The following is a 25097-nucleotide window of genomic DNA, read 5'->3' on the forward strand; positions in this document are numbered from 1 at the left end:
TTTAAGGATACTAGCCTTAGAGGGCGCTTCGCGCTCATCTTCTAAATTAATTGTACAAAAAATCAGCCTCCTACGACAATTCTAAGTTATGTTTAAACACTGTTTAAATTTTCCGGAGAGTAATACGTTTTGTGGCCCCCCCCCCTTTCTTACTCGAATATCTTTTGTTTACATCAAAGTTGACAATTTCATGTTTTTTATCTTGTTCTGGACTATTGCCCACAAAAGTTTTTAATTTTATGAAAATATTTGTCAAACTAACCGTATCAAAATAGTTCACGTAGAATACAACTTTCTCAAGATAGACCCTCATATATTCAAATATTCTTCTATTCAAATCTAAGAGACTGGCACAAATTTAAATTCAACAGAGGTCAAAACCTTTGTGCCGAGTATTCTTTATCTTGAATACTTGATCTCGAAATCAAATGTCTTCACTTATCAATACTAAATCCCTTCATTTTGATTATCCCTGCTGGGTAATACCACTACGGGTTATTAAGGGATTAGATTAAATTAACCAGAGTCTAAAACTAAAGAACGAAAAGTTTTGACTTAAATTTTAAGTTCATGGTTAAATGCCTCTTCTGATTTAATTTAAACCTGAACTTTAACCATGTGGTTAAAATCTTGAAATCCCGCAATCCCTATTTGTCTATCATCATTCAGTGGTAAGCGGCATCCAACTAATTATGATATATTTAGAAGTAAAAACCGATTACATGAATTTCACGTTTTAGATTTATTAATGTTTGCATGTAAACCCAAAATACTGTTGTAACTGGAAATATGTTTTGTCTTCCGTTACGTAAATAATTTAAAATTTAAGAAAACAGCTGATAATACCGATACTTACGTAATAATACTCCGTAAATCCTTTTCTCTGATTGGTTCAGATTTTTCCCGGGAAATTCAAATTAAAAATTGAGAAAGTTTAATATTTAAGTAGCTATTCATTATTTTACATAACTTTTAACCTCGAACTTAAAATTCGCGCATTCTTTAGTTTTAGACTCCAAAGATGGAAATCAATGTCTGACATAGTGCATAGATTTAAGTTTGTCCTGCTTAATTAGATCCGGAAATTGTAAAATTGTAAAATAGAAAGGGCATTGTATTTAGCTGGTAAATTATTCAGATGCTTAATTTTTAAACTCATATAGAGGTTCTGTACAGTACCATTGATAATCGGACATTGTGTTGAAATTAAGGCTCACTTGAAATTACGTGTACAGTCCCTTAATTAATATAAAACCCCTAAATCATTAACAAAATAAAGTTCAGTGTTAGAATTTGTGGACTTAAGTCATTGTTTATATTACCCCAGGCCATGTTTCTGAACTAGTTTATATAATCTAGATAGTTGCAGTTTTTATTTTCAAGCATAAAATTGCGTATTAGAGATGATGAAAACATTGCGTAGAACAGGTTTCTTAGTTTAACTTTTACCACATTTGTATCTAAAAACAACTATTTTGCCCATTGCTCAATCTTCATTTTTTTATTTACTTTTTGATCTTTTTATGGTTTTTGTTGTCATCTAAGAAATCTTTGTATTAACAGAGCTGACTAAATTTAAAATCTGTGTTATTTTAATATTTTCCTAAATGCCATTGCACAATTCAACCTTAAATCTTTTGTTATTTTGGTTTTTTATTTCCTCGCAGTGAACAAAAATTCTGAATCCCCTTTTTTATGATTGGAATTGTGTACATAATATGTATCTATTATGTGTTCATAATTTGCAGTAATGTATTGTACATGTATAAACTGGTCAAGGAGGTTCTCAAATACGCATCTTGGTTTAACAAGAAACAAATTCAGGTATGATTATGTCCATTTTCTTACTAACACTAATAATAAAAAATGTCAGTGTATCAGAAAGGGTCGTTCGTCTTATGAGATTTTCAAAATATTGGTTCGTCTCCTATTTTTCAACAAGATCAATGTTTTAAACATTTGAACAAAGAGAAATTGTCAAAAACAGCTTGTCTTTGTTTACTTAATTGCATTGATATAATCGCCGATCACTGAATAGTATATATCACTGTATAGTGTATATAATAATACAATGCGTGTTCACTATATAATACATTGTACAATGTACAGTGTACACTACATTTTGATCATATTCTTTGTTGTGTAGGAATCTGATGATTGTGAGGAAGTAGATGACAAAAAAGAAGAGGAGGTGGAGGAGGTAGAGGAGGCAGAGGAGGCAGAGAATGATGTTCATCAATTGATCGACAGTTTTGAGACGGAGACCGGGGGTATGGTGTCCACTCTGTCCACTGAGTCGGCAGGGTCCACGGTTGCAAACTTTGCTTAAGATTTTACATTTTATAATTGTATTATGTAAATTTCATTATTGAAAATTTGTGTACATTTGTGCCTATTTTTTAAAATTATTTTTTTGTGATAAAGTTGTGAAGTTATTTTTTAACATTTTTTACATTTCAGAATATCAATGCTTTCTTCACAAGAAATCAGCTGATGTTAGATTAGGTAAATATGCAAAATAGGAGAGGGGGGGGGGGTTAGAGGTGGCAGTGTTACACTGTTAAATGCTCGTAATGAAATATAGAACAAAGAATGTGGAGGGGGCCGGAGGTAAGGATTAAATGAAAAACATGGACTGTGGTTGTATCAATTTGTTGTGTACAGCAGCCCGAATGCCGCTGTATAGAGTAAACAGAGATCAGCCTTTTCCGATATTGTCAGACATTTGATATTTTCATCATTTATTAAATTGCAACATTCAATGCATCGTCTTCCGAAACAGAACAGTTTTCTTTTTATTTCCAGGTGGTAAGGGTGCACTCACTTTGTGGTGAAATTGTATGTGTGTTTTTTTTTAATTTTGCATTTTCCTGGTAAGGAATTTGAGAGCATGGAGGTTTCACATGAAAGTTGTACACTGTACATTGTACAACTAAACATGGAAAGTAAATATTTGATGTTTGAGTTTTATTTATGTATTTATTTATTGATAAAATTTAAGCATTTTTAAAATTGAAAGCTTCGCTTTCTGAAACAGAACAGAACAACTTTTTATATCTAGGTTGCAAGGGTTCATTCTTAATGTTTTCTTTTGTTCTCCCTGTGATGTGAAATTCTATGTATGCGTTTTTTGCATTTCGCAATTTCCTGGTAAGGAATTTGAGAGCCCAAGAAAGTTGTACACTGTACAACTAAACATGGAAAGTAAGCATTGATGTAAGATGTAATTTTGGTAGTTTTGTCTCAAAGTACAAATTTTGAAGTACAATTTTTTGTTACAGTTTTAACTTTTAATCATGCAGTGTGTCAAGTAATGTTAAGTTGATTTTCACACTTTTAATTATTTTGTCTATTTATTTAGTTTTTTAATTTAAATTATTATTATTTTCTTTATTTTATTTTTATCTTTACTTTATGATTTCAACAGCACAAACAAGGAAACCAATGTAAACCAGGATTAAAATTGTAAATTTAAAAATCGTCAATATCTTATCAACAAACTCAAGGTGGTCATTTTAGATATATTTATCTGAGAATTTATCAACATTAACATAGAAAGAGAAAATCCTGGAAACGAATGGTTGAAAACGTGATGGCCAAGGTTTCGTCATTGGTTTGTAAGATGCAGGTCTGCAGAAGGATCAGGGGGATGATATCCTTGATGCCTAAACAACTCTCCAGATTAAATTCTGTGGCAGTACAAACTTCGCATTGTCTAATGCATAAACAAAGTATTTTCACGGGGCCATTTTTACTAGGGATTTAGTTTCAGTTGTTCCAATTATTATTTTAAAAAGTTTCGGATTTATTTCAAGACAGAGTCGTGGCCAAGCGATCCTAATTTTGTTGTTGATTATTGTTTATTTTTTTTCAGAGGTGTACACTGTACATTAGAGCACTAGATGAAGTACACTGCGACCTTTAGTTCAAAATGTCATCAATAGCCGGGCTACATAAAACCTCGGAAATTTTACCACAGATTCCGCCACCGCCTGGGCCGGAGATACTACCTCAGCTACCGCCTAAACCAGGACCTCCGCCCGGAGCGGATAATATGTCTCCGCCGTCTCCTAAACCCACGGACACAGAGCTTTATAGGTATCTATGAAATAAGAATGGGTAGAGGGGGATGTTTGAAACTTTTAATATCAAAGTTACAACCACTATTCAAGGTTAAGTGGGCTTTGCGGCGTCGTCTACCCTCATTTGCGCATTGCAGTACATAACAACTTATCATGCCTGCCCTATGATGAATGTGATCCATCTACTCAGAATTAATATATAGAACATTTTGTGGGTAGGGGTGATAAACTGTAAACATTCGTGTGCCGGGTGCCCGTCAAAAAGACGTCTTGTCCCGTTTTTTGTTCCCGTGAATATTGGATAAGCAACCAATTTTAATTACGGTTGAATGGGTATTATTAAAAATTATCAATATTTAGGAGTTTATTCGAGCAGTTAGATGTTAAGAAAGATGGTAAAATTGATGCTGAAGAGTTAACTACTGGACTGTTCAGTATGGGGTATACACATCTCTCACAGGTAAATATAGCTTAACTAAAATTAAAATAAACCTTTTGAATGTTATTTTATGAATCGTAACGCCTCGCACATAAATGAGTTTATTTTTTTAAATGTTTTTTTTATGTTGTTTATATCTACCCAAATATAGATTTGAATAATAATTAAGCAAATTTAGAATATTTGAATCGAATATTTTTCTCGAATATTTTTCTCCCTCACAAAGCATGAAGCGGACTAATTCTGCTAAAATACTGAAACTATTTTCAAAAGATCCAGGAAAGCGAACATTGGTATTTTGATAATTTTTCAATTCAAATATTTGTGTCACTTGAAGATTGGAAAGATGAAAAAACGTCCTGAGTTTAATTTAATTTTGATTTTTAGGATCAGATAGATTTGTTCCTCAAGAAATCTGATTTGAATAGCAGTGGTAATTTGACAATCGAAGAGTTTGTTCAGCATCTAGAAATGCATGAAAAACAATTAATGTAAGTTTTTTTTTTTTTTTGGGGGGGGGGAGTTTCCAAAGCCAGAAATCTCTATATATAAAGTAGTAATCTCTGTATGTTTGTATGTCCGATCTTAAATCATGAACATTACATTAAATTGCATGGCAAATTTGATCAATTTTTTTCTATCGCTTCATGTGGCGTACTTATATATTTATTTTCGAAATTGAGGAGCAATAAAGTACAGAAATTTGTAAATTTGTCTTAAGTTTTGATTAGGGAACTCGGGAGAACCATGGAAATGTTCTTTGCTTGGTTTTGAGATTCTAAGTTAAGTCAAAGTAGACTTATAGGGAAAAATAGCTAGAAACGTAATTTTAGACCCAAGTGCGGGTAAACGGCGGGAGTAATTATTAGTATCCTGGGCATTGCTGGGTTCCCAAGCTAGTACACAATAAAAAAGCAATAGTTGAATTATTAATTTCTAGGTCTATGTTTAAAACGCTGGACACGAACAAGGACGGGAGATTGTCTGGCTCAGAAATCCAAATCGCTTTCAGGAAAATGGGAATTCAGATCAGGTCAGTGATTACAATGAAAATTGTTCTAATAGCAGTACTATACGGGTCGCAATGATTTAACTCTCTGAATCCGGATCCGTAATCAAGTGGATAGCGTNTCAAAAGACACATATTTAGTGTCAACCAACGAGGTATCTTTAACGAAAATAAAAGTGAAAAATAAACAAGATACTTTGCAAAACTTTAAGAAATATTCAAGAACCGGTTCCATTTTTTTTTTAAGACAGATCCCGGATCCAGATCTAAATAATATTTAAAACAATGATGTTTAATGTTCATTAAATATTAAAATGATGACAATCAAATCAACATATTTTTCCAATAACATTATATTTTTATATGTATTCTCATGATGGAAAAAATGTCTAATGATAGTAATAGTAAAAATTGAAATATAAGAAATATCTTTTCTGTATAAGTAGATTTTAGTTCTAAACAATTGGCTTTCAAAGTATCTATAGCAAAGCAAAAACGGTAAAACTGCTGTTTTTTAAATCAAAATCGGATTCAGCTGCTTTTATTTCTCATATATGTTCCTTTTTTCAACTTTCTTTCTTCATGAAAAAATATTATTTTGTTTAATTTTTTCAGTGAGGAAGAAGCTACCGAGCTTGTCGCTCGAATTGACGATGATGGTTCCCTGGACATATCCTTCGAGGAGTGGCGGGACTACCTCATGTTCCACCCTAGCTCCGACATTAAGGAGGTTGTCGAGTACTGGATGGACGACGTATACGAGGAAGACACGGAGGAAAACCTAGTCCCAGGTTCAATAAATAATTTTAATTTTTATTGTACATTTTTTTCTTCTGTCTCAAATGGATTAAGGCTTTTATTCTTCTCTGGTGTTGCACTATTTTTTTAAAAGAAAAATTAACAAAGCAAATAACTACAATACTTAATTGGAATACTTGTAGAATTAATTAGAAGAAGACCGCGGGGTCTATAAGGCACATTTCTTGAAGTATTCAGATAATGTAAAGAAACAATAAATAGATTTTATGTTAAATGGAGTAATATTTGCTTACATTTTAACTAAACCCATTCTTCTGTTTCTTCTGCTTTGTTTTTTTTAACTTTGCAATTTACTTTTTATACAATTATTCTTCTTTTTCCATTCTATTTCAATACATAGAAAATCTATTTTTTTAAGTATAGATAGCTAAAAGTACTAAGGTGTATTTAATGGACCCTCCCTCAAGTGAAATGTCATATACATTGAATTTTCTCTTTTCTCGTTTTCAATTGTTTATTATTTTTTTTATTTTTTTTTATTCAAATCAACCCTATTCCAGGGTGATGGGTGGTGGGGAATCTTTTTTTTTTACTGAATGGAAACTGAAAATCGAAATTTGTCATTGCAAGCTTTTTTACCACTTTTAATTCGCATGATCATTCGTTTCATCAATGGAAAGCCGAAATAATTTTTAAAATTTTTAAAACTTTGAAGCCATATGACAATATGTCTCTACTGGATTTTCTTGTATTTATATTGTTCTTTCCACTAATTCCCTAAAATAAGTATTATTCAACTCGAATGTTTAATTTCTTTCAATTTGTTTTTTCTCTGGTACCAGTCAATTCTAGCTGAGTATGGGTTATGTTTATTTTAAAAGAGTGCGGACTAGGACTATCGAGAAATAATTTTACTTCCAGTTTCTGTTTACATTGTACGTTTTATTGTGCTGTATTCATTCAGAAGTAAAGTTGTAAAGTTTCCTGAGTTGAGCTGGGAACTTTTGAATGGTGGATATCGGGATTAATGTTTGATCCACTCTTTTTTCTTAATCTCTAGATTAAATAATGCTTGTTCTCCTCTTGTTATTAATATCCAGATTAATTAACTGATCGGGATTAAGGATATCCCATTCTAAAGTTTTCAGCTCTGGGAACTTTAGAATGGATAACCTTTAATCCCAACTACTTAATCCGAATATCAACTGTGGAAAATTTTAATTTTAGTCCTTAATCCACTCTTTTTCTCTCTCTTTGGATACCCGTACATTATTTTCTTCAATGAGAGTTCAGGAATATAGTTCGTAAATTTCATTGACCAATGACAGTCTTGAAAATAAATTCTATCCCATGAGAGAAATCCGCAATTTCTAACAAATCAAGAATTTGTTGTCGGCCATTTTGTATATTAATCGGTGAAGACAAATATTTAATAATACGTTTGAGATTCTTTTGTAACAAATTTTAACTAATGTATCAATAAATAAATGGGTGAGAAATTAATTGAAGGCCCTTCCAGTCAGGAAAACGAACCAATCTGGCGTTCTTAGAATCCAATTTGTTGATCTAGATATTTAATCTCAAGACTAAAATAATCTCGAGATTATGTTAGTCTCGAGATTAGCAAAAACAGAGGATTAAGCATTAATCCTGATATCCACCATTCTAAAGTTCCCAGCTCTGATTTATTTTCTTCAATTTTCTGGTCGTTTCTAGAAATTGAATTAGTTTTATCAGTTAAAGTATTTATGTTTAAGACTTAAGAAGCAAAAATTTGTTCTTTAAACTTAAGAATTCCATACAACAATAGAATTAAATTGAAACTATGTACACTTCTAAGGAATATTTTGGAATAGATTTGCCGAGTTTTGTCCTTTCCAAAGTGATGAGTGGTTCAGGTATTGATTATAGGGGTATATATTTCAAATATAGACGAGGAAATAGTATTGTAGATCCTTAGAATAGATAAAGATTTAAATATTATTACAAGAGTGTGTATTTACTTGATATATTATTCCCCCTCTCCCTCTTCAAAAATCATTTCTTTATAAAAAGCTGGTTTTTTGGTATTCTCTTTAAAAAGGAATGTCATTTACTCTCAGACAAATTTCCATTGATTCTAATTTGTCTGAGAGTAAATGATACATTTAATAAGGAATATTTTTTGGTGGTGGGGGGGAATAAATGTTATTTTGGGGAAATGAAAGATCTTAGAGTGAAATAAATTAAGTTTAGGGTAAAAACGATGAGTGGGGGAGTTTTTAACACATACAGTGAAGGAGGATAGGGCTGGGGACTTGGGAAGAAAAGTTTGCCAGTTAAAAATTAAAATTCCGTGTTTTGCTTAGTTAAATAAACAAACCCCCCCCCCCCCCACCCCCTTCTAAAACACAAATTTTTAGTGGTCACTTGTCCCTTATGGGAATCGTAAAAACAAGTTTTATAACACTGTTATTTTGTTTCGCAGTGTTAAATCCGGGAACCAATCAAAAATCTATAGCACACGTGCTTTAACGTACTCTTACATACGTCATTTTGAAATATGTACCTCTGACCCAGTGTGAACACTGCCTCTGAGTGTCTACCGTGTAACACAAATTGGCAAAATTTAACATTTTTTGTTTTTGTTTTGTTCTTACTTAACATCAGGCATGCTCATATTTTTTCCCACATCATTTTTAAGTTTGCTAGGTAAACTTTTATTAAATGCTTTTTCCTCTACCTTATAGGGTAACAAATTATAATAATTTAATTGTTGCATATATAGAGTCCTTTTGGGAAGGGGGGAAAATAAAAAAATGTTTGCTTAGCATTTTCCCTCAAACTGAAAATTAAGTTGATTAAAATTTTATATCTTTGTTTTATTGTTTTAAATTAAAAATTTTGACATTTTTTACATCCTTAGCTTTTTATTGTGCTTTGAACACTCCTAACAATTAACAACATTTTAATACTAATAACGATAATAGTTCATTATTAATTTTGTCTTTATTTATCAACATTTTTTTGAATTTTTATTTATGAATCATATTCTTTTAAATTTATTGCTTCACTAATACGTTTCAGTAATATGACTACGACCTTTCTCTAATATATTCCTCTAATACTTGATCATGTATAATGTTTTTACTTCTTCTGTTCTAGCTGGTTTGTCTGATCGGTTAATCGGAGGTATCTGGTGGCGGCATCTAGTATCTGGTGCAATAGCTGGCGCTGTATCAAGAACATTCACTGCTCCTCTAGACAGGGATATACAGCTAGCTATCAATTAATCAATTAGTTATTATTAATTAAATTAATTCATTTGGTATGTTATATCCAGGGGTATTTACTATTTAGTTTATCGAAAAATAGGATTTTAGGGGAAATTAATGATATTTCAAAATAAAATATATTAAAAGTGAAAGTGCTATTTTTCACCCCCCCCCCATGGATCTTTCCTTTAATAATTGTAATATTTGCTACTTAATTTAAACTAGGTTCCCCTCATAGAATCCCTGTCTGACGCCGTTCTTGTTACTAGCTTGTAATGTTAAACCAGGTTAAAGGTGATGCTACAGGTTCACGGAGCTAGAAAATCCTTAAATATAATAGATACAGTGAAGTACATGCTGAAGGAGGGAGGAGTTATGGGTCTGTGGAGGGGAAACCTACTAAACGTTATCAAAATTGCGCCAGAATCTGCGCTCAAGTTTGGCTCATATGAGGAAATAAAAAAGTGGATAAAAGGGTCTGACAATCGTGAGTTAACGATCTACGAACGATTATGGGCCGGAAGTCTGGCAGGCGCCACGGCGCAGACTGTGATATATCCTCTAGAAGTGATGAAAACGCGAATGCTCCTCCGACGTACGGGAGAGTATTCAGGAATGTGGGATTGTGCGTATAAGATTTATAAATCCGGGGGGTTGTATCGAGGATACTGGCCGAATCTCTTCGGAATAATACCCTACGCAGGCATTGATTTGGCTGTTTATGAAACCGTTAAAAAAACCTGGCTTGAAAGAACTTATGACCCAAGTGAACCTAAGAAGCAGCCAGGTAGTGTCGTGTTACTGCTCTGCGGCACGTTTAGCAGCTGCTGCGGTCAGCTGGCAGCTTACCCATGTGCGCTTATTAGGACCAAACTACAATCGCAGGCCGGAACCAATTTAAATCTACCGTACGAGCAAACTCATGCTATTGGTCTCTTTAGGTAAATATCTCCTATTTTATTAATACATAATTCTTCCCTTGGAAGTAGATCGGGAGTATAATTGTTGTCCTACCATTTACTCCCTCAGCTCAGGGAGTAGAGTAGTGAGGAGGGAATTTCCATATACTCACTCCAGAAACTAGGGATAAACTGTTGTGTGTATTTAATGGGAATTTGAAGTGTTATGTATTTAGAAAACAATTGATTGATTGATAAATTGAATGACATGACTAGTCGCAATTATTCCACTAAAAACCTTGTTGATATTTTTTTAAGTATTTTAATAACAAAACTTAAGTTTTTCTATGATAGCTATATCTTTCTAATCTCTTATTATCCATTTGGTTACCTTTTAATAGAGCTTATACAATATGAGGATATTTTTTGTTTTGTGGTCAGGGGTACAGTGAATTGATATTGTTAGTTCAAAGCCCCTTTTATACCCAGTGCGCGGCAGTCGGCGCGCTTATCTGTAATTAGTGGTTCATGAAAAGGTTCTCAACCATACATACTGGTTATATTATCACATAAATAACTTTAGTGGAGAGCATTTCTATCTTTTAGCATAGTTACTCGTTTACTTGATGGATTATTCCCAGAGCTCCAGGTAGGAACATGAGGGGAATTTCGGTAGTATCATCTGGAGTTGTGATCCGGTCATCTTGTAGAGGTCACGCTGTAGGGTCGTAGCTCACTCCTCCTGGCACAAACATAAAGGTTAAAAGTCTGTCATATCGAGCAATTTTTTAAATGAGTTCTGCGTCCTAGCTTCCTTTACTTCTGTTGGGAGTCTATTCCATGAGTTAACAACTCTATTGGAGAAAAAATTATGTCTCACATCAGTCCTAGATCTGTTAGGAATCAGGTTCTTGCAATAAGCTGTTGTGCGTGTTATTCGATGTGCATTTAATCCTACTGTTCTGAACCATATACTGCTGTCTACCTGGTCGATTCCTGACAATATCTTGTAGGTTTGATGAGGTCATATCTTATTCTACGTTTTTCTTTGTAAAATTTTAGTTGGCTCAATGTTAAAGCAGAAAGAAGATATGATTCTGCTTTTTTCGGTTTTCCACCAATGGTAGTGCCGTGACATAGGCTCTTCCCTAAATATCCCATGGATTGAAGGGTGACTGTTTTATTTATTTATTTATTTATTTATTATACTGATTTTATATAAATATCCTTTTTTCAGGCATATAGTTCGAACTGAAGGTATAAAAGGATTATACCGAGGATTGATACCAAACTTCTGCAAGGTAGCTCCTGCAGTATCTATCTCCTATTGGGTTTATGAACGAGCAAGAGTTAAACTAGGAGTTGAGATGACGTAGATACCAACATAGACTCTAGAGCTGTTTATATGGATTTAAGGGACATTTGACTAAATTCAGCATTCAATTTATTTTAAATAGTGAGATAATGGATATTATTCACTTTATTAGGAATGATTTTTAAGTTGGAAATAACGTTAAATTTGAAGATGTATTAAACACATTTTAATCATTATGTCCCTTGGTCTGTATCAAAGTTAAAAGTTGCGTAGTCTCAATTAGGAAATATTATTTTTTTAATTCTTTTTGGTGTAATTTATATATTTTCCTATTACTCAATGTGATATAGTTAATATTAAAGTTATATTGGCTTCTTGATGTAATTACTAAGTTGACTGAAGCATGCTTATTGCATAAACACTGAACACTAACAGGGTGAAATTATGAATTATACAATCTTTCTGAGCTAGTGTGCCGCGGTCAGTTTAGTATCATCAAGCTGCTGTGTAATATTTGCGCCTTTTCCATTTCTCTTGTACTGTTTGTAATCATTATCATCCTCTCTCATATAAATTTCCACGTTATTGCTATTATATTTAAATTTTACTCATCTAACCGTCCGTTAAAGATGATAATTTCAAACCAGACCATTTTCAATCTTTATTCGTCGAAGAAATCTTCCAGTTGGAATTTTCACGTTTTTAATTAAGAAATGGCGCCAAACATGCATTCATTTTGGTTGAATTTAGAGCTAACCATTAGAGCCATCTTTAAATAAGAAATGGCTCAAAGGTTCAGCAATTGAATAGTTCACGTTTTAGATCTTAATATCTCTGCTTTTAAATTGTTCTAGCTTTCAAGTTAATGCTTTAAGCGTGCACCTAGTGCTTTTGTCACTAAGCATTAATAATTGATGGTGGTTTCTATGCAACTTTTTGTCAAAACTAAATTAATACTTATCTTGTTATATTCTGGTCTATTTGTTGTGCTATAAATCCTCATTCCTCTGTTACATTTATGTACAATTTTCCAGGCTGTTGTGTACATATGTACATGTAATATGTACATCAACCATTGTACCATGGCATTATCATATTGTCAAATTAGATACAAATTTATTCGTGAAAGATATCACTTCTAAAACTCAATTAAAAAGAGTCAAGTATCCCTCTCTTGGTTTTTATTTTCATTCTGAACGCTTATGAAAACTTCATGAAAGCCTTATTTTCACTAATTAAGTAAAAATTATATCCAGTGATATTTTTTTTTCACCGCCTAATCCCACTTTTTGATGTTATTTATTTCCCGCCCTGTTATTTATATTTTTACCCCATCTTGTTTATTGTTATGAATATTGGAATATTTTTCCTCTTCAGAAACATGTCTATAGAAGAACGGAAGAACGCGGAAGGATTCGAACATCTTGCAAAGGCTGACAAATATCTAGGAATCAACACAGATCTTGTTTAAATTGAGAGAAATAAAGACGTAGAAATAATCAAATACTACCTTGTGAGAAATAACTTTTCTACAATATCTAAGATCTGGTTGTTTTTAGAGACTTCATATTTAAAACTGAAATTCAATCCTGACTGGGACTCGGCCGCCGACGAGCTGAATAAAGCGGCAGTATGTTTCAAGGTAAAGATGATAAAATCAATTCTCTAGTAAAATGAACCAATAATTAGTTTTGTCATTGATCAAATATTCATGAATTTATTGGAAAATCAAGTGATAAATATGAAATATGAAATCAACATTTGCATTGTTTTCTATTTTTCTCAAATTAACTCTGTTTACTTTAAAACTACACCTTGTATGGTTATGGATCAAGATCCGTTGGATCCGCAACATTTTGGCTTTCTGGATCTGGATCCGGATCCAAGGGGTAAAATATCAAATATCAACCTAAAGCTGCAAACATAAAATTTTTGCTCTCAAAACCCAAAAGCAAACTGTTAAAAAAGAGATAAATTAAAAATGTCCTTATCTCAAGGATCCGAATTTTTTCCCTATTCCCTCAAGTCAAGTCGACAATGTGCACAGAAGCAGCAAAAACTGGAAGCCTAGTACTAGAAAGCTGCTAAGAGCTTTTCACTTAAGGGACAAGAGAGTATGGTTAAACCTATAAGCAGCATGTGAGACTCCATCTTGAGTTCTGTTCATCTGCATAGCCCCCCCCATCATCGAAACTAAATTTTGATTCTCGAAAAAGTTCAAAATAAGAGCAGTAAATGCAATCTCTGGACGACTCATCCTATAAAGAAAAATTAAGAGAACTTAATGTTCTCTCATTTGAGGATATGAGAGAGAACAAGAATATGATTCAAGTTTACAAGATTTTATACAGAGTTGACAATGTTGAGAATACAACCTGGTTCAACATTATGGGAGATAATGCTTAGCTACTAGACTGTCTTATTTCATCACAATTTGGTTGGTTCCAAATCATACTCAAATAAAAGGAACAATGAATGGAACTCTTTTCCTGTTAATATAAAGGACCAACGATCCGTGAACTGGATAAATATTCATCATACTGAGCTAGAATTGTATAACATGATTGGCATATTATATTTGATGTGTTGAGCAAAGTGTGCCTTTATAATATTTTTCAGATTATTAATTTTTCATCTTAAATAAAACCCATTAAGAGCATTATAGCATAACTTTTTACAGTTAATTCATTTAAAGCAAGTAATAAAAAACACATATTGGCAAAATCTTTTTTTGCAAACTTAAATTTTGCGATTTATTAGAGTTTTAATCTAAAGGTTCCATGATGTGTTTAATTATGATAATTGTGCAAGTAACTGTAATAATCTGTGCGCATTTATGATAAAATATCTGTAATCATCAACTAAAGAATAACAATGCAACCTTGAAAAATGTTTATAGATACAATATTTAACACACTTTAATTTGCGAAAATTTTATAACATTAGTTTGTGACTAAAGTGCAAGGATGGGAAGATATGTTAGTCCAAATAATTAAACTAAAAAGCTAAAACTAAAATAATAATGCAAAAATTCATAATGTATCCAATTTTCCCCTTGGAAAAATAATTTTATCCTTAAAAATATTTTTTATTTTCGCTTTTATCAATGTATCAAATGCAAAATAAAAAATTTTCAAAATAAGAACTTCTCAAGAAATAAAATTTGCTGTACAATTTCTATTTTTATTAGAGAAAAAATCAAACAAAAATCAATTTATGGGGAAAGAAAGCTCATCTATAGCAGGGGAACCTCTTTTGATCGTAGCAGGGCCAGCTCAGCTGCCTCTCTATGCCGACCTCGTTCACAACCTCTTGCTTTGACACCTTGTAGTCTCTCTCCCTCTCCCCTTCCTTCTAGGATAACTTCCCAATATATTCCATCTTTTAAGACCTACTGGAAGGTTATGGCCCACTTCTTGCTGGCCGCAAGTTAGGGCATGACTAATGGTGAAGTATTAGCTCTCAACTTTCCTCAACATTTCGTATACCAAGCATGCAATAAGTAATGGCCCAAAACTTTTCCCTTCTGAAAATCTTTATTTTGCTGGAGATCCAAATATTGGAGTTCAAACAAAGCCAGGTTTCTTTTAATCTTTAAAAGCTCACTGACTGATCTGGCATGGGAAACGCCATCAGCCTCAGGAGTTCTACCAAAAGCACCAGGATCCAGGACACTGCTACCAGAAGTGTTAGGACAGATACCAGAAACATCAGAACTGCTGTTAGAAGCATCAGGATTCAGGAGTGCTGCTAGAAAAAGTAGAACAGCTACCATAAGCATCCGGACTGCTACCAGAGGCATCATTACTACCACCAGAAGCACCAGGACTGTTGCCAGAAGTTCCAGTATTGCCACCAGAAGCACTAGAAATGGTGCCAGAAGCAGCAGGGCTGCTACCAGAAGCATCAGCATTGCTATCAGAAGCATTAGGACTGCTGTTGAGAAAGCAAAGACAGTCCCAGGCAAAAGCTTTACCCTATTTGGAGCTGCAGGGTTCTATAGAATATACTATACTGTTAATAAATGTAATCATGTCATGAAAGATGAAGAAAATATCTTTATGAGTGAAAATTTTTAATTACTTTATTTAATTACAAAAATGTACAGATGTTCACCCATTAATTATATAAAAGCACTTAAAAGTTTTATATTCAGCTTGTTTGGGGATGGTTTGCAGGCAGTGTCTAGGCAACTAAGGAGTTGGCCTATGACTTTCAAACTTGGATATAGCATACCTTATTATCATTTAGAAAGAGACTCAAAAATTGAGAACCTTAATAACAATTGTTTTTTAAAAGTTATCACTAAAAACATAGTTATTTCTATACTCGCACAAACATCGGTTTTCATACCTATCTTGGTTGTCTATTTAGAAGCACATAAATGTGTTAAACCCAATTTTTTATCTAACTTAGATCATTTAGATATGAGCTTTGATTTTCTGAAAACGAAAGGATTTTTATATGTTTTTCTGAATCTTGAGACTTCAGCTCGTGAAATGAAAATCTTAGCTTTTAAACTAAAAACTCGCGAAATTTCAAAGAGAAATCATACAACATTTTTAATTACACTTAACAGTCATAAGGAAACAAAATATGAAGAAACTTAATTTACAAAACTTTAAGAAAAATACGTTTTGTGCAACATTGCTTCTTTACATATTAACTCGTTTGTTGTCCAATTTGGATCTGCAGGTCATTCAGTGTTGTGAACCTATCTTTATTTTAATTACGCACATCAAACATAAAGTCGCACTTTACTCTACAACTTTATTGTTCATTTACGTGTTACGAAAAAAAGTCAAAGGCAAAAAAATACGAAAAAAAGTTTTTTAAAAAAGTAAAGAACAAAAATACTAAAATATCTACATAAAGAATGATAAGATTCATAGGAAAAAAAAAAACAAAAAAGGCAGCCTTAAAAATCGTTACGAATAAAGTTTGATTGTTATCATGAAATAATCTGTATTCTCTTTTAATACCCGTAGATAGGGTCCTTGGAGACAACCCAACACAAGCATAAACATACACAAAATTAAAACATTATATTCTAGGGTTGTCAGAGTATGAAGATTTCATTTCTATAAAAATATATATTTTATTAGATTTTAAACTATAAATACATGACTCTTCAGGTTGCAAGAAACTGGAAGTCCTGTAAAGAGGCACATCTCAGAGCTTGTGAAGGTACAAGGTTTTCCTTCTCACGGATTTAAAAAAAATTATTTTTTGACGAGCAGAAAAAAAACTTGAGCTATCCCATTAAAATACACATTGATTGTTCACTGTTCAGGATATGCCAACTCTGGTAGTCTTTATCATGCTGGAAAACAGTTAGAACAAGCACTTTTTATATCTAAAGAACAAAACGATTTATCACAGGTATAAAAATATATATTTTTTATCTGAAAAATACCGACTTTTATTAACAAGGGGTAAATGTGTATCAAATGAGCAGGGGGTAATTGATTTTCGATGATCAGGGGGGTGTGGGGGGGGGGGAATAAAAATTGTACATCAACAAGCAAGTTGTTTTACTCCTTTGAATTAGTATAGTCATCTTGAATTTTAAGTATGGAAGTAAGACGTCCCTAGGAGTCTGATTTGATCTGATAGGTTTGACCCAAAAAATCAATTTATTTTATCCTATACATCAATAATTTTCCTAATTGTGCAAAGAAACCCTCCCACAAAATCGTCTGGGGGAAGTTCATTTTCTATTTAAGGATGGTTACTAAAACGATTTTCAAGAAAATATAACATACATTATCTACATTATACATTGTTTAGGTAGAGGAACTAGCAGGTAGAGGTGGACTACTGTACAGACAGGCTGGTTCTCCTGAAGCAGCTGCACAGCTTCTTGTCAAAGCTGCGAAACTTCTAGAACCATCTAGTCCGGAGAACGCTATTGGTCTTTATCAGAAGGTATGAGGATTGAATTATGGTAAAAATGAAAAAATTTTGTCTGAAAGGGGAAGAGGTTGACCATGAAATATTAGTTAAAAATACTTTGTCAATTTTAGAATTTAAATTTCTATTGTTGTTTCATTTATAAATGAAGATTATTATTCAAATTAATATATTTAATATAATTAGTATACTATTATTCAATTTAAGAGATTTAGTCTTAAATCTGCCTTGGGCAGACCAACTGGGCAGACCGTTTTATCCATAAATACACTTTGGGTGGCGAGAAGCGTCGTCTTTATTTCATTGAATGATGGGTTGCCTGCTAATAATAATAATAATGATGAAATTTTACTGTTTATATGTTTTATATTCGCACAATTTTTAGGCGAGTGAGACTGTGGGAACGGAAGACAGAACAATTGAAGCAGCGCAGCACATGGAAACTGCTTGCAAACTCATGGTTCGGGTCAAACAGTACGACAGAGCAGCTGATGCTCTTGATAAGACCTTGCAGCTGTACAGCGAGGGAGGGGTGGCAGCTGCAGCTGGTAGAGTTGTTCTTGCCTTCATACTAGTCCAGGTAATAAAAGGGGTGACATGGAAACGCCTCAACACGGAAATGCCTCAAAAAACAGAATATAAAGCTAATTTAATGTCGTCTTCTCTCAACTTAAAATTAAAAAGACTATATTCTAACGATTTTCACAGCCATAGCCGCAGCGCTCGCTCTCCTAGCATGTTCTAGCCGCAGCGCTCGGCCCCCTAGCCTGTCCTAGACGCAGCGCTCGGCCCCCTAGCCCATCCTAGCCGCAGCGCTCGGCCCCCTCCGTAGCCTGCGGCGCAACTTAACATACCCTAAATAAATGGTAAAATAATTGTTAATATATTTTTTAATGAGAGAAGACGACATTAAATTAGTTTTATGAGCCCGTTTTTTGAGACATTTCCGTGTTGAGGCTTTTCCATGTCACCATAAAAGGATTAGGCTGTAGTTTAACAAATTAACCCCTAATATAATAGAGTCTTGAAGTTATTAGAATTAAGCAGGGAACAAGAATAAAAAGAATGGAAATGGCGCTGGTCTGGCATGAGAAAGTCAGTCGCACTGCTTTGCAGACGGGTTCCTTATTACAGACTCACATCCTTTTGGTACAGACACACACACACATGACTACAGTCAATGAAAGTGCAGACTGCAGAACTATGTCGTCAATTATAATTAAGCTTGAATAGCGAGTAGTTTATTATAAACTTTAATCAAAAATGAAAATTTTGCTTATAGTGTTGATATATATTTATAAATAATATATTACATGTATATTAAACTTATTTTTAAGTAAACAATTAACAAAAAACAAATGTACTCTCCTAGACTGTACAAATACCTAGATTCTTCTGTACTGAATACACCGACAGTACACCAATTCGGTTCTTTATCACAGACGCACACTCTTTTGGTACAGACACACACACCTAACGTTTCCGCCCCCTGGAATTAAGTTGAAGAACAGATTCGAAGGACGACTTAAAATTATTTGAATAATTTTCATACATGACAATAAGAGTTTACAGTTTGTTTCATACTTCTAGAGCTTTATTTTTGTGTCAAATTTTTAAAATCCTTTCTGAAAGGTGAATTTATTTTTTTTAAGAAATCATCCAATACAATTTTGAAAGACTAAATCTCAGTTTACTACCATTAAAATAAACTACATTTTGTGTACATTTTTATTTGCAATTATATATTCTACAAATTTAAACAATCTAGATTTTATTCATAGCCGAAACTTTAACAGACCGAATGAAATCTTTAAACGATTCCATTTTCTCGGCGAGCTCACTAATCGATACTTTTGCGTCCTCAACCGTGCACATCAGGGTCACCTTTTCAATATCATTGGCTACTTTCTCTCTTCGACTGTCTCCCCAGTGGAGTCCATCCATGTTGATACTCTTGACATGCTCCAGCATCTTGTCCGTCTTCTCATCACAGGGCATTATTTCGAAGAGAACGGATGTATGGGCTATTGTTGGATGCTTCTCCTCGTACTCCTTGATGAGGACGTGAGCTGTTCTGGGGGCTTCCTGCTCCTCCTTCTCCTCGTCTGATCCTGGTAAATGAATATCTGTATTCTCGGTCTTTCTTTGTTCTAGAGGAGGGGTTGCTGTCTCCCCCTCGATGCTAGATTTCTTCTCCTCGAGACAAGGATTGGTTGCCTTCCTCACCTCTAGTCCTCCAACCCGACTCTCTAGGCACAGAATTAGTTTCTTGAGATCTCTGGTACAGATGTTGAGCTGAGCAATATCATGATCCAGAGATCTGAGCTTAGCGTTTAGTCCTGGCATATTGAACCTGGATTTTCCTGAAATATACTTGAAAATTAATTCATTATTATTATTTTTACATATTTTTACATATTAGAAAAAGACAAACCATGATATGATTTAATGAAATTTTAAAAAATTGATGAGGACAATCACATTTTTTCTATATATATATGCCAAATAAAATTAGGCTTTGTCGCATGCTGAAGAAAATAGATGGATTTTTAATACAATATTTTGGGAAGATTGAAGAAAAGCTTTTAAACAACTTTTGTTTAATTTTGTTAAAATCAACTTTATTTTGATATAAAATAAAGATAAAGATAAAGCAGAAATACCGTTAAGAGGTTAATTAAACTTTAATTTGTTTGAAACCCTCAGTAATATTTAATTATTTCACCTTAGTATTGTTGTTGTGAAGAAACTCTAACTGATGGTGGAACCTGACCCTCCCTGGTTTATATACTACCCCCCGGTCAACCTAAATACGCAGTAGAACTAACTGAACCTAATCTAATCTCGATACAACGCCATTAACACGGAACCTAACAATTTTACCAACTGCGACTGAATATAGAAGTTTGGATTGAAATTAGACGCATTAAGTATTCGACATTTTACCCCTCCCAACAATCTTTATATCACTTTAACGTTTTTAAATTGAAATTCGCCGATAAATTAAGGATAAAAAGAATTATGTCAGGAAAAATTTTACATTTAAAAAACGAACATAAGTACAAGTGTTAAATTATTGTTGGATTTTGCTTTTAAGATGTAAATGTTATGTGTAAACATTTTATGATATGATATTATTTTTCTGCGTATTTTATTTGGTTATGAATTATGATTTCCCTTATTTTATCATTTTTATCATTATAAACAGCTTATACAGGCTCGTTTGGCGTATTGAAACATTTATGCGTGGATTTGGCTCTTACACAGTAAAACTCACTTATTTTACCTGAAATTAAATCTTACATTGAGTAGCCTATTAGATAAATAAAGCCGGGCAGTGACGCAACTAGCACTTTGTGAGGGGGGGGGGAGGCGATATTTGATTTTAAGGGGTGGGGAGGGGGGTCTAGCCCACACTGTTAAAAAAATGTTCAATAAGAAAGCGCTCTTAATAATATAGCAAAATATGAAACCTTTATTCGATCTAGATGTTTTCTAGATTTCAAAGGGTTTATTTCTGTCCATGATTCTTATTTATTCCCTACAGTAGAAATACACTTTATCAGACAAAACTTTAAAGTTAGGTACGCTGTGAATCGGGCATTGACATCTTTGCATGTAAGATTAATAGGAATTACGCTTACAGCCCCTTTTTTATTGTATTATTGTTATTATTTTAGCTGCAGAGAGGAGATAGTGTAGCTGCGAATAAAGTTTATAATTCTTGGGGTGCATTTATGGATTCACAGCAGGCTGCTGCAGCTAAAGATATTACGCAGGTGGAAAATTTTTAAAAGTTTTGTATAAAGTATTTAAAGAAAATATTGAATCCTTGGCTTCCAGGACACTTTGCGCTCATATAGTTTTCCTACAATATTAAAACTTATGCTTTCAGATTGTTTATATAATTTGTTTACTTGATATTAAAGAAATATTTATTTTTGATAAATTGTCAGATTTGTCTAACGAAATGATGATGTCAATAAAACAATATTTTTCTTTCAGGGATTTTCAGATTTAGATCGTGAGCTAGCTCAAGCTGGTCTTGGTAGTGCAGTGGTCCGAAGTTTAGATAATGATTATGTTAAACTTGCACGAGACATACAGCTTCCGGCACAAGCCAATGATGATGAAGAACTTGATCTTTGCTAATTCGTAGTTTTGATAGACCAGGCGTTTATATTTTCTAGAAAATCATTTTTTTTCACAGAGCGCGGAGCGGTAAATTATTTTTCAGAGCTGGACTATAATAGAATTTTTGTTGTCAAACCCCACCTCCCCCATCATCAAAAATTTACACTCCTATGAAAGTACCAATTTGGAAACTTGAAAGAAACCTTCCGTCTCAAATAAGGGAAAGTTCACCCCCCCCCCCCCTCATAAAAAACATGAAATTTATATCTTTTTGGAAACCAGAACCCTGTTCCTCTAAAAAGTTCATTTAAATTTTTCTTGAGTTTCTTATTATGATAAATACATTATTAAATCATTCATATGTTGGGTCTTAAAATGTACAAGGGACACATATCCATTTCTGTATTTTAATGCATTATATAAAGCTATTGTATAACTGTGATAATATTGTACAAAATATCATTTTACAACTATTTCTGATGTCTGTTAAAGGGACTGTATAAACGTAATATCATTGTCAAGTTACTCCCTAATAAAGAGTTGCATCTCTGATATATAACGGTACCCTTTAAAACGTCGTCTGATCAAGAATGAATGAAATACCCATGTTCTTCTCCTTGAAAATTGATTATAGTCAATCTAAAGTCTCTATAAAAATTAAATATAGAATTTTGCTGCAGAAACGATGGAGGAAATTTTTAGAATTAAATACTTATCATTTAAGAAAAACAACGATATCTTTAATAAAATAATGGATAATTGATAATCGATAAAGATGTTAAGGGTTCCAGTTTGAATCGGGTATTCTTCTCTTTACTTAATACTTAAAATGACCACAACAGTTTTTTAAGTTAATTTTTTATTTTGCTACGCTGTCAAACTTATTATTCAAAAGTCTAAAAAAAGAATCAACATTTGATATATTTTATTTTTCATTTTGTTAATGAAAACTAAACATATGTATTTCAGATGAGAATGGCATGATGAATGGTGATGAAGGTGTGCAGAACACGAACGACGATGCTACTGCGTGTAAGCTGTCAGCTGTGAAGCTGGGGTACTGGTCCGACCCCTACCTGTCTCTCATGGTAAAGAGCGGGGTGAAGAGGGCCCCTGAGATTCACCTGGGCTACTATGCCAGGGTTACAGGATTCAGGAAACGATAGAAATTATTAAATGAAAACCTTAGATTTTTATTTTCAAAGTTTTTCTTTTTTCTTAAAAAGCACTTCTACATTGCAATTTCAAATATTAAATCTTGGCATAAAAAAAAACAGAAGTTCTAACTTTTTTGTATTTTGATTTCTCGTACAACTTATTTGAGGAATTTTGACTTATCGTCTTTTTCTATAAACTTTCCAATCCATTTAAATGGTTTTATTTCTATTCTGTTTACCCCAGGTATCTCATTGATAAATTCTTTGATGCTTGTGACACGAAGGTTCAAATGATAAACCTCGGGGCCGGGTTCGATACCCTCTACTGGAAGCTGATTGGGGAGGGGAAACCCGTGAAGAACTTCATCGAGGTAGACTTCAGTGGTGTCACTGCGCGTAAATGCTACCTGATAAAACGCCACAAAGAACTTCTAGCTCAGGTACTCGTAACTCTCTCTAACTATCATTATTAATATTAAATTATTTGGATGTTGCCAATTATTCCTTAAAACATAATGATGAAACAAATGATTAACATTTTCTCGGCTTTAAAATCTTAATATCTATGCAAAGCGATTTGCTAAGACTTGAATTTGTGTTCTAATTTCAAAAATAAGATCCAGTTGTGTTTTAATTTCAAAAATAAGATCCAGTTGTGTTTTAATTTCAAAAATAAGATCCAGTTGTGGTCTAATTTCAAAAATAAGATCCAGTTGGGTTCTAATTTCAAAAATAAGATCCAGTTGTGTTCTAATTTTTAAAAATAAGATCCAGTTGTGTTTTAATTTCAAAAATAAGATCCAGTTGTGTTTTAATTTCAAAAATAAGATCCAGCTGGGTTCTAATTTCAAAAATAAGATCCAGTTGTGTTCTAATTTCAAAAATAAGATCCAGTTGTGTTTTAATTTCAAAAATAAGATCCAGTTGGGTTCTAATTTCAAAAATAAGATCCAGTTGTGTTCTAATTTCAAAAATAAGATCCAGTTGTGTTCTAATTTCAAAAATAAGATCCAGTTGTGTTCTAATTTCAAAATTAAGATCCAGTTGGGTTCTAATTTTAAAAATAAGAACCAATTGGGTTCTAATTTAAAAAATAAGATCAATTAATGTATGGCATGGTGATCAGAATGTTACCAATTACTCCTTTAGAATTAATGATGAAAAAGGTTTAGCATATTTCTTCATATTTTTGACTAAGTTGTGTTCTGAATCCAAAAAAAAAAGATCAATTAATGTATGGCATGGCGGTCAGGATGTTGCCAATTACTCCTTCAGAATTAATGATGAACAAGGTTTTGCATATTTCTTCTTATTTTTGACTAAGACTAAGTTGTGTTCTGAATCCATAAAATAAGATCAATTAATGGCATGGCGGTCAGGATGTTACCGATTACTCTTAAACACATATTGATAAAAAGTGCTTTGCATCTGTAAATCTTCATTCCTATGACTGAGATTCAGTTCTCATTTTAAAAATAAGAGTTTTCCATGTCTGTTTCTTTTTCAAATCTTCTATTATTTCTTTGTCAATTATCTTAACAATATACGTTAAAATTTTGATATCTCATTTTATACCTTGATTTGTTCTCATTCGTTAATTTACCTTCTAGGTAGCGGATTCAGAAGGAGAAGTGAGGCTAAGTAAAACAGATTTACACGGGAACAGGTAAACCATGGACTTGATAAGGGGGGTGGTCGAGAAGAAAATCCAGTATTAAAGAACAAGAAGTTAGGATTTAATGGCACTGTAGACGTTATTTCAGAGACTTCTTTATATAGTGTTATGTCTGATTCATTATGGTACCTTTTAAAGTTATGTTAGATTAAGAAGGAAATATCTTTATTACTTTTTAATTGATTATTTTCATTCGTGATTTATTTAAATTAACTTGTGAAGTTCTGCTGCAAAAACAATGAAGGGAACTGTAAGAGTTAAAGTTAAAAAACGTTTGTTGTATTCCGGATTGTTTGATATATGAGTGAACAGTCCCTTGAATCCAACTGGAAGCCAGATGAGTCAGTACATCCCGGACCGCTGCAGCGTAGACACAAGTCACACTGTACATAGCCGTCCAGGGACCTGTGCTACATATAGTGCACAGACAGCTTACAGAGAGAACCTTTCTGAACGAGAGA

General features: G+C 33.1%; 3 protein-coding genes across 8 annotated transcripts; all 3 read left to right on the forward strand.

Moving 5' to 3' along the window:
• The first annotated feature begins 2432 nt into the window (after positions 1–2432).
• Positions 2433–13137, forward strand: LOC111709353 (calcium-binding mitochondrial carrier protein SCaMC-3). 6 transcript variants are annotated; one of them, XR_002766835.1, is made up of 11 exons: positions 2433–2505; positions 3875–4098; positions 4443–4542; positions 4909–5012; positions 5462–5554; positions 6146–6321; positions 8146–8187; positions 9434–9536; positions 9831–10484; positions 11680–12137; positions 12229–13137. XR_002766835.1 is itself a non-coding variant. In XM_023482998.1 (11 exons), the coding sequence occupies exons 2-10, from the start codon at positions 3932–3934 to the stop codon at positions 11816–11818; spliced, it is 1578 nt and encodes a 525-aa protein (XP_023338766.1). In that variant the 5' UTR covers positions 2433–2505; positions 3875–3931; the 3' UTR covers positions 11819–11858; positions 11995–13137. The 6 variants fall into 6 exon arrangements, 4 of the variants coding, with proteins under 4 accessions (XP_023338766.1, XP_023338765.1, XP_023338764.1 ...); XR_002766836.1 differs by having other exon boundaries at positions 12258–13137; XM_023482998.1 differs by having other exon boundaries at positions 11680–11858; positions 11995–13137.
• On the forward strand, positions 13088–22050 carry LOC111709356 (gamma-soluble NSF attachment protein). The gene is made up of 8 exons (XM_023483001.1): positions 13088–13205; positions 13317–13399; positions 16893–16944; positions 17051–17139; positions 17548–17685; positions 18056–18250; positions 21351–21449; positions 21676–22050. Exons 1-8 carry the CDS (start codon positions 13106–13108, stop codon positions 21820–21822), a joined length of 903 nt encoding a protein of 300 aa, XP_023338769.1. The 5' UTR covers positions 13088–13105; the 3' UTR covers positions 21823–22050.
• Positions 22051–22239: 189 nt separating this feature from the next.
• On the forward strand, positions 22240–24627 carry LOC111709355 (leucine carboxyl methyltransferase 1; the record flags this gene model as incomplete). The annotated part of the gene is given in 4 exon segments (XM_023483000.1): positions 22240–22365; positions 22596–22960; positions 23206–23401; positions 24572–24627. Coding segments are annotated over 3 exon segments (428 nt in total), but the record flags the coding sequence as incomplete, so codon positions are not given.
• Between the last annotated feature and the right edge of the window lie 470 nt (positions 24628–25097).

This window comes from Eurytemora carolleeae, unplaced genomic scaffold, assembly GCF_000591075.1.
Source record: "Eurytemora carolleeae unplaced genomic scaffold, Eaff_2.0 scaffold957, whole genome shotgun sequence".
Classification (NCBI taxonomy): Eukaryota; Metazoa; Arthropoda; class Copepoda; order Calanoida; family Temoridae; genus Eurytemora; species Eurytemora carolleeae.

What these genes read in the sequence shown, in the direction of transcription:
- LOC111709353 (XM_023482996.1), top strand. Translation starts at nt 3,932, where the DNA reads ATGTCATCAATAGCCGGGCTACATAAAACCTCGGAAATTTTACCACAG. An exon ending in GGTATACACATCTCTCACAG is followed by an intron (nt 4,543 to 4,908) that starts GTAAATATAGCT and finishes TTTGATTTTTAG; the next exon opens with GATCAGATAGATTTGTTCCT. An exon ending in TTCACTGCTCCTCTAGACAG is followed by an intron (nt 9,537 to 9,830) that starts GGATATACAGCT and finishes ATGTTAAACCAG; the next exon opens with GTTAAAGGTGATGCTACAGG.
- LOC111709356 (XM_023483001.1), top strand. Translation starts at nt 13,106, where the DNA reads ATGAATATTGGAATATTTTTCCTCTTCAGAAACATGTCTATAGAAGAA. An exon ending in AAGCGGCAGTATGTTTCAAG is followed by an intron (nt 13,400 to 16,892) that starts GTAAAGATGATA and finishes ATGACTCTTCAG; the next exon opens with GTTGCAAGAAACTGGAAGTC. An exon ending in TTGCCTTCATACTAGTCCAG is followed by an intron (nt 18,251 to 21,350) that starts GTAATAAAAGGG and finishes TTATTATTTTAG; the next exon opens with CTGCAGAGAGGAGATAGTGT.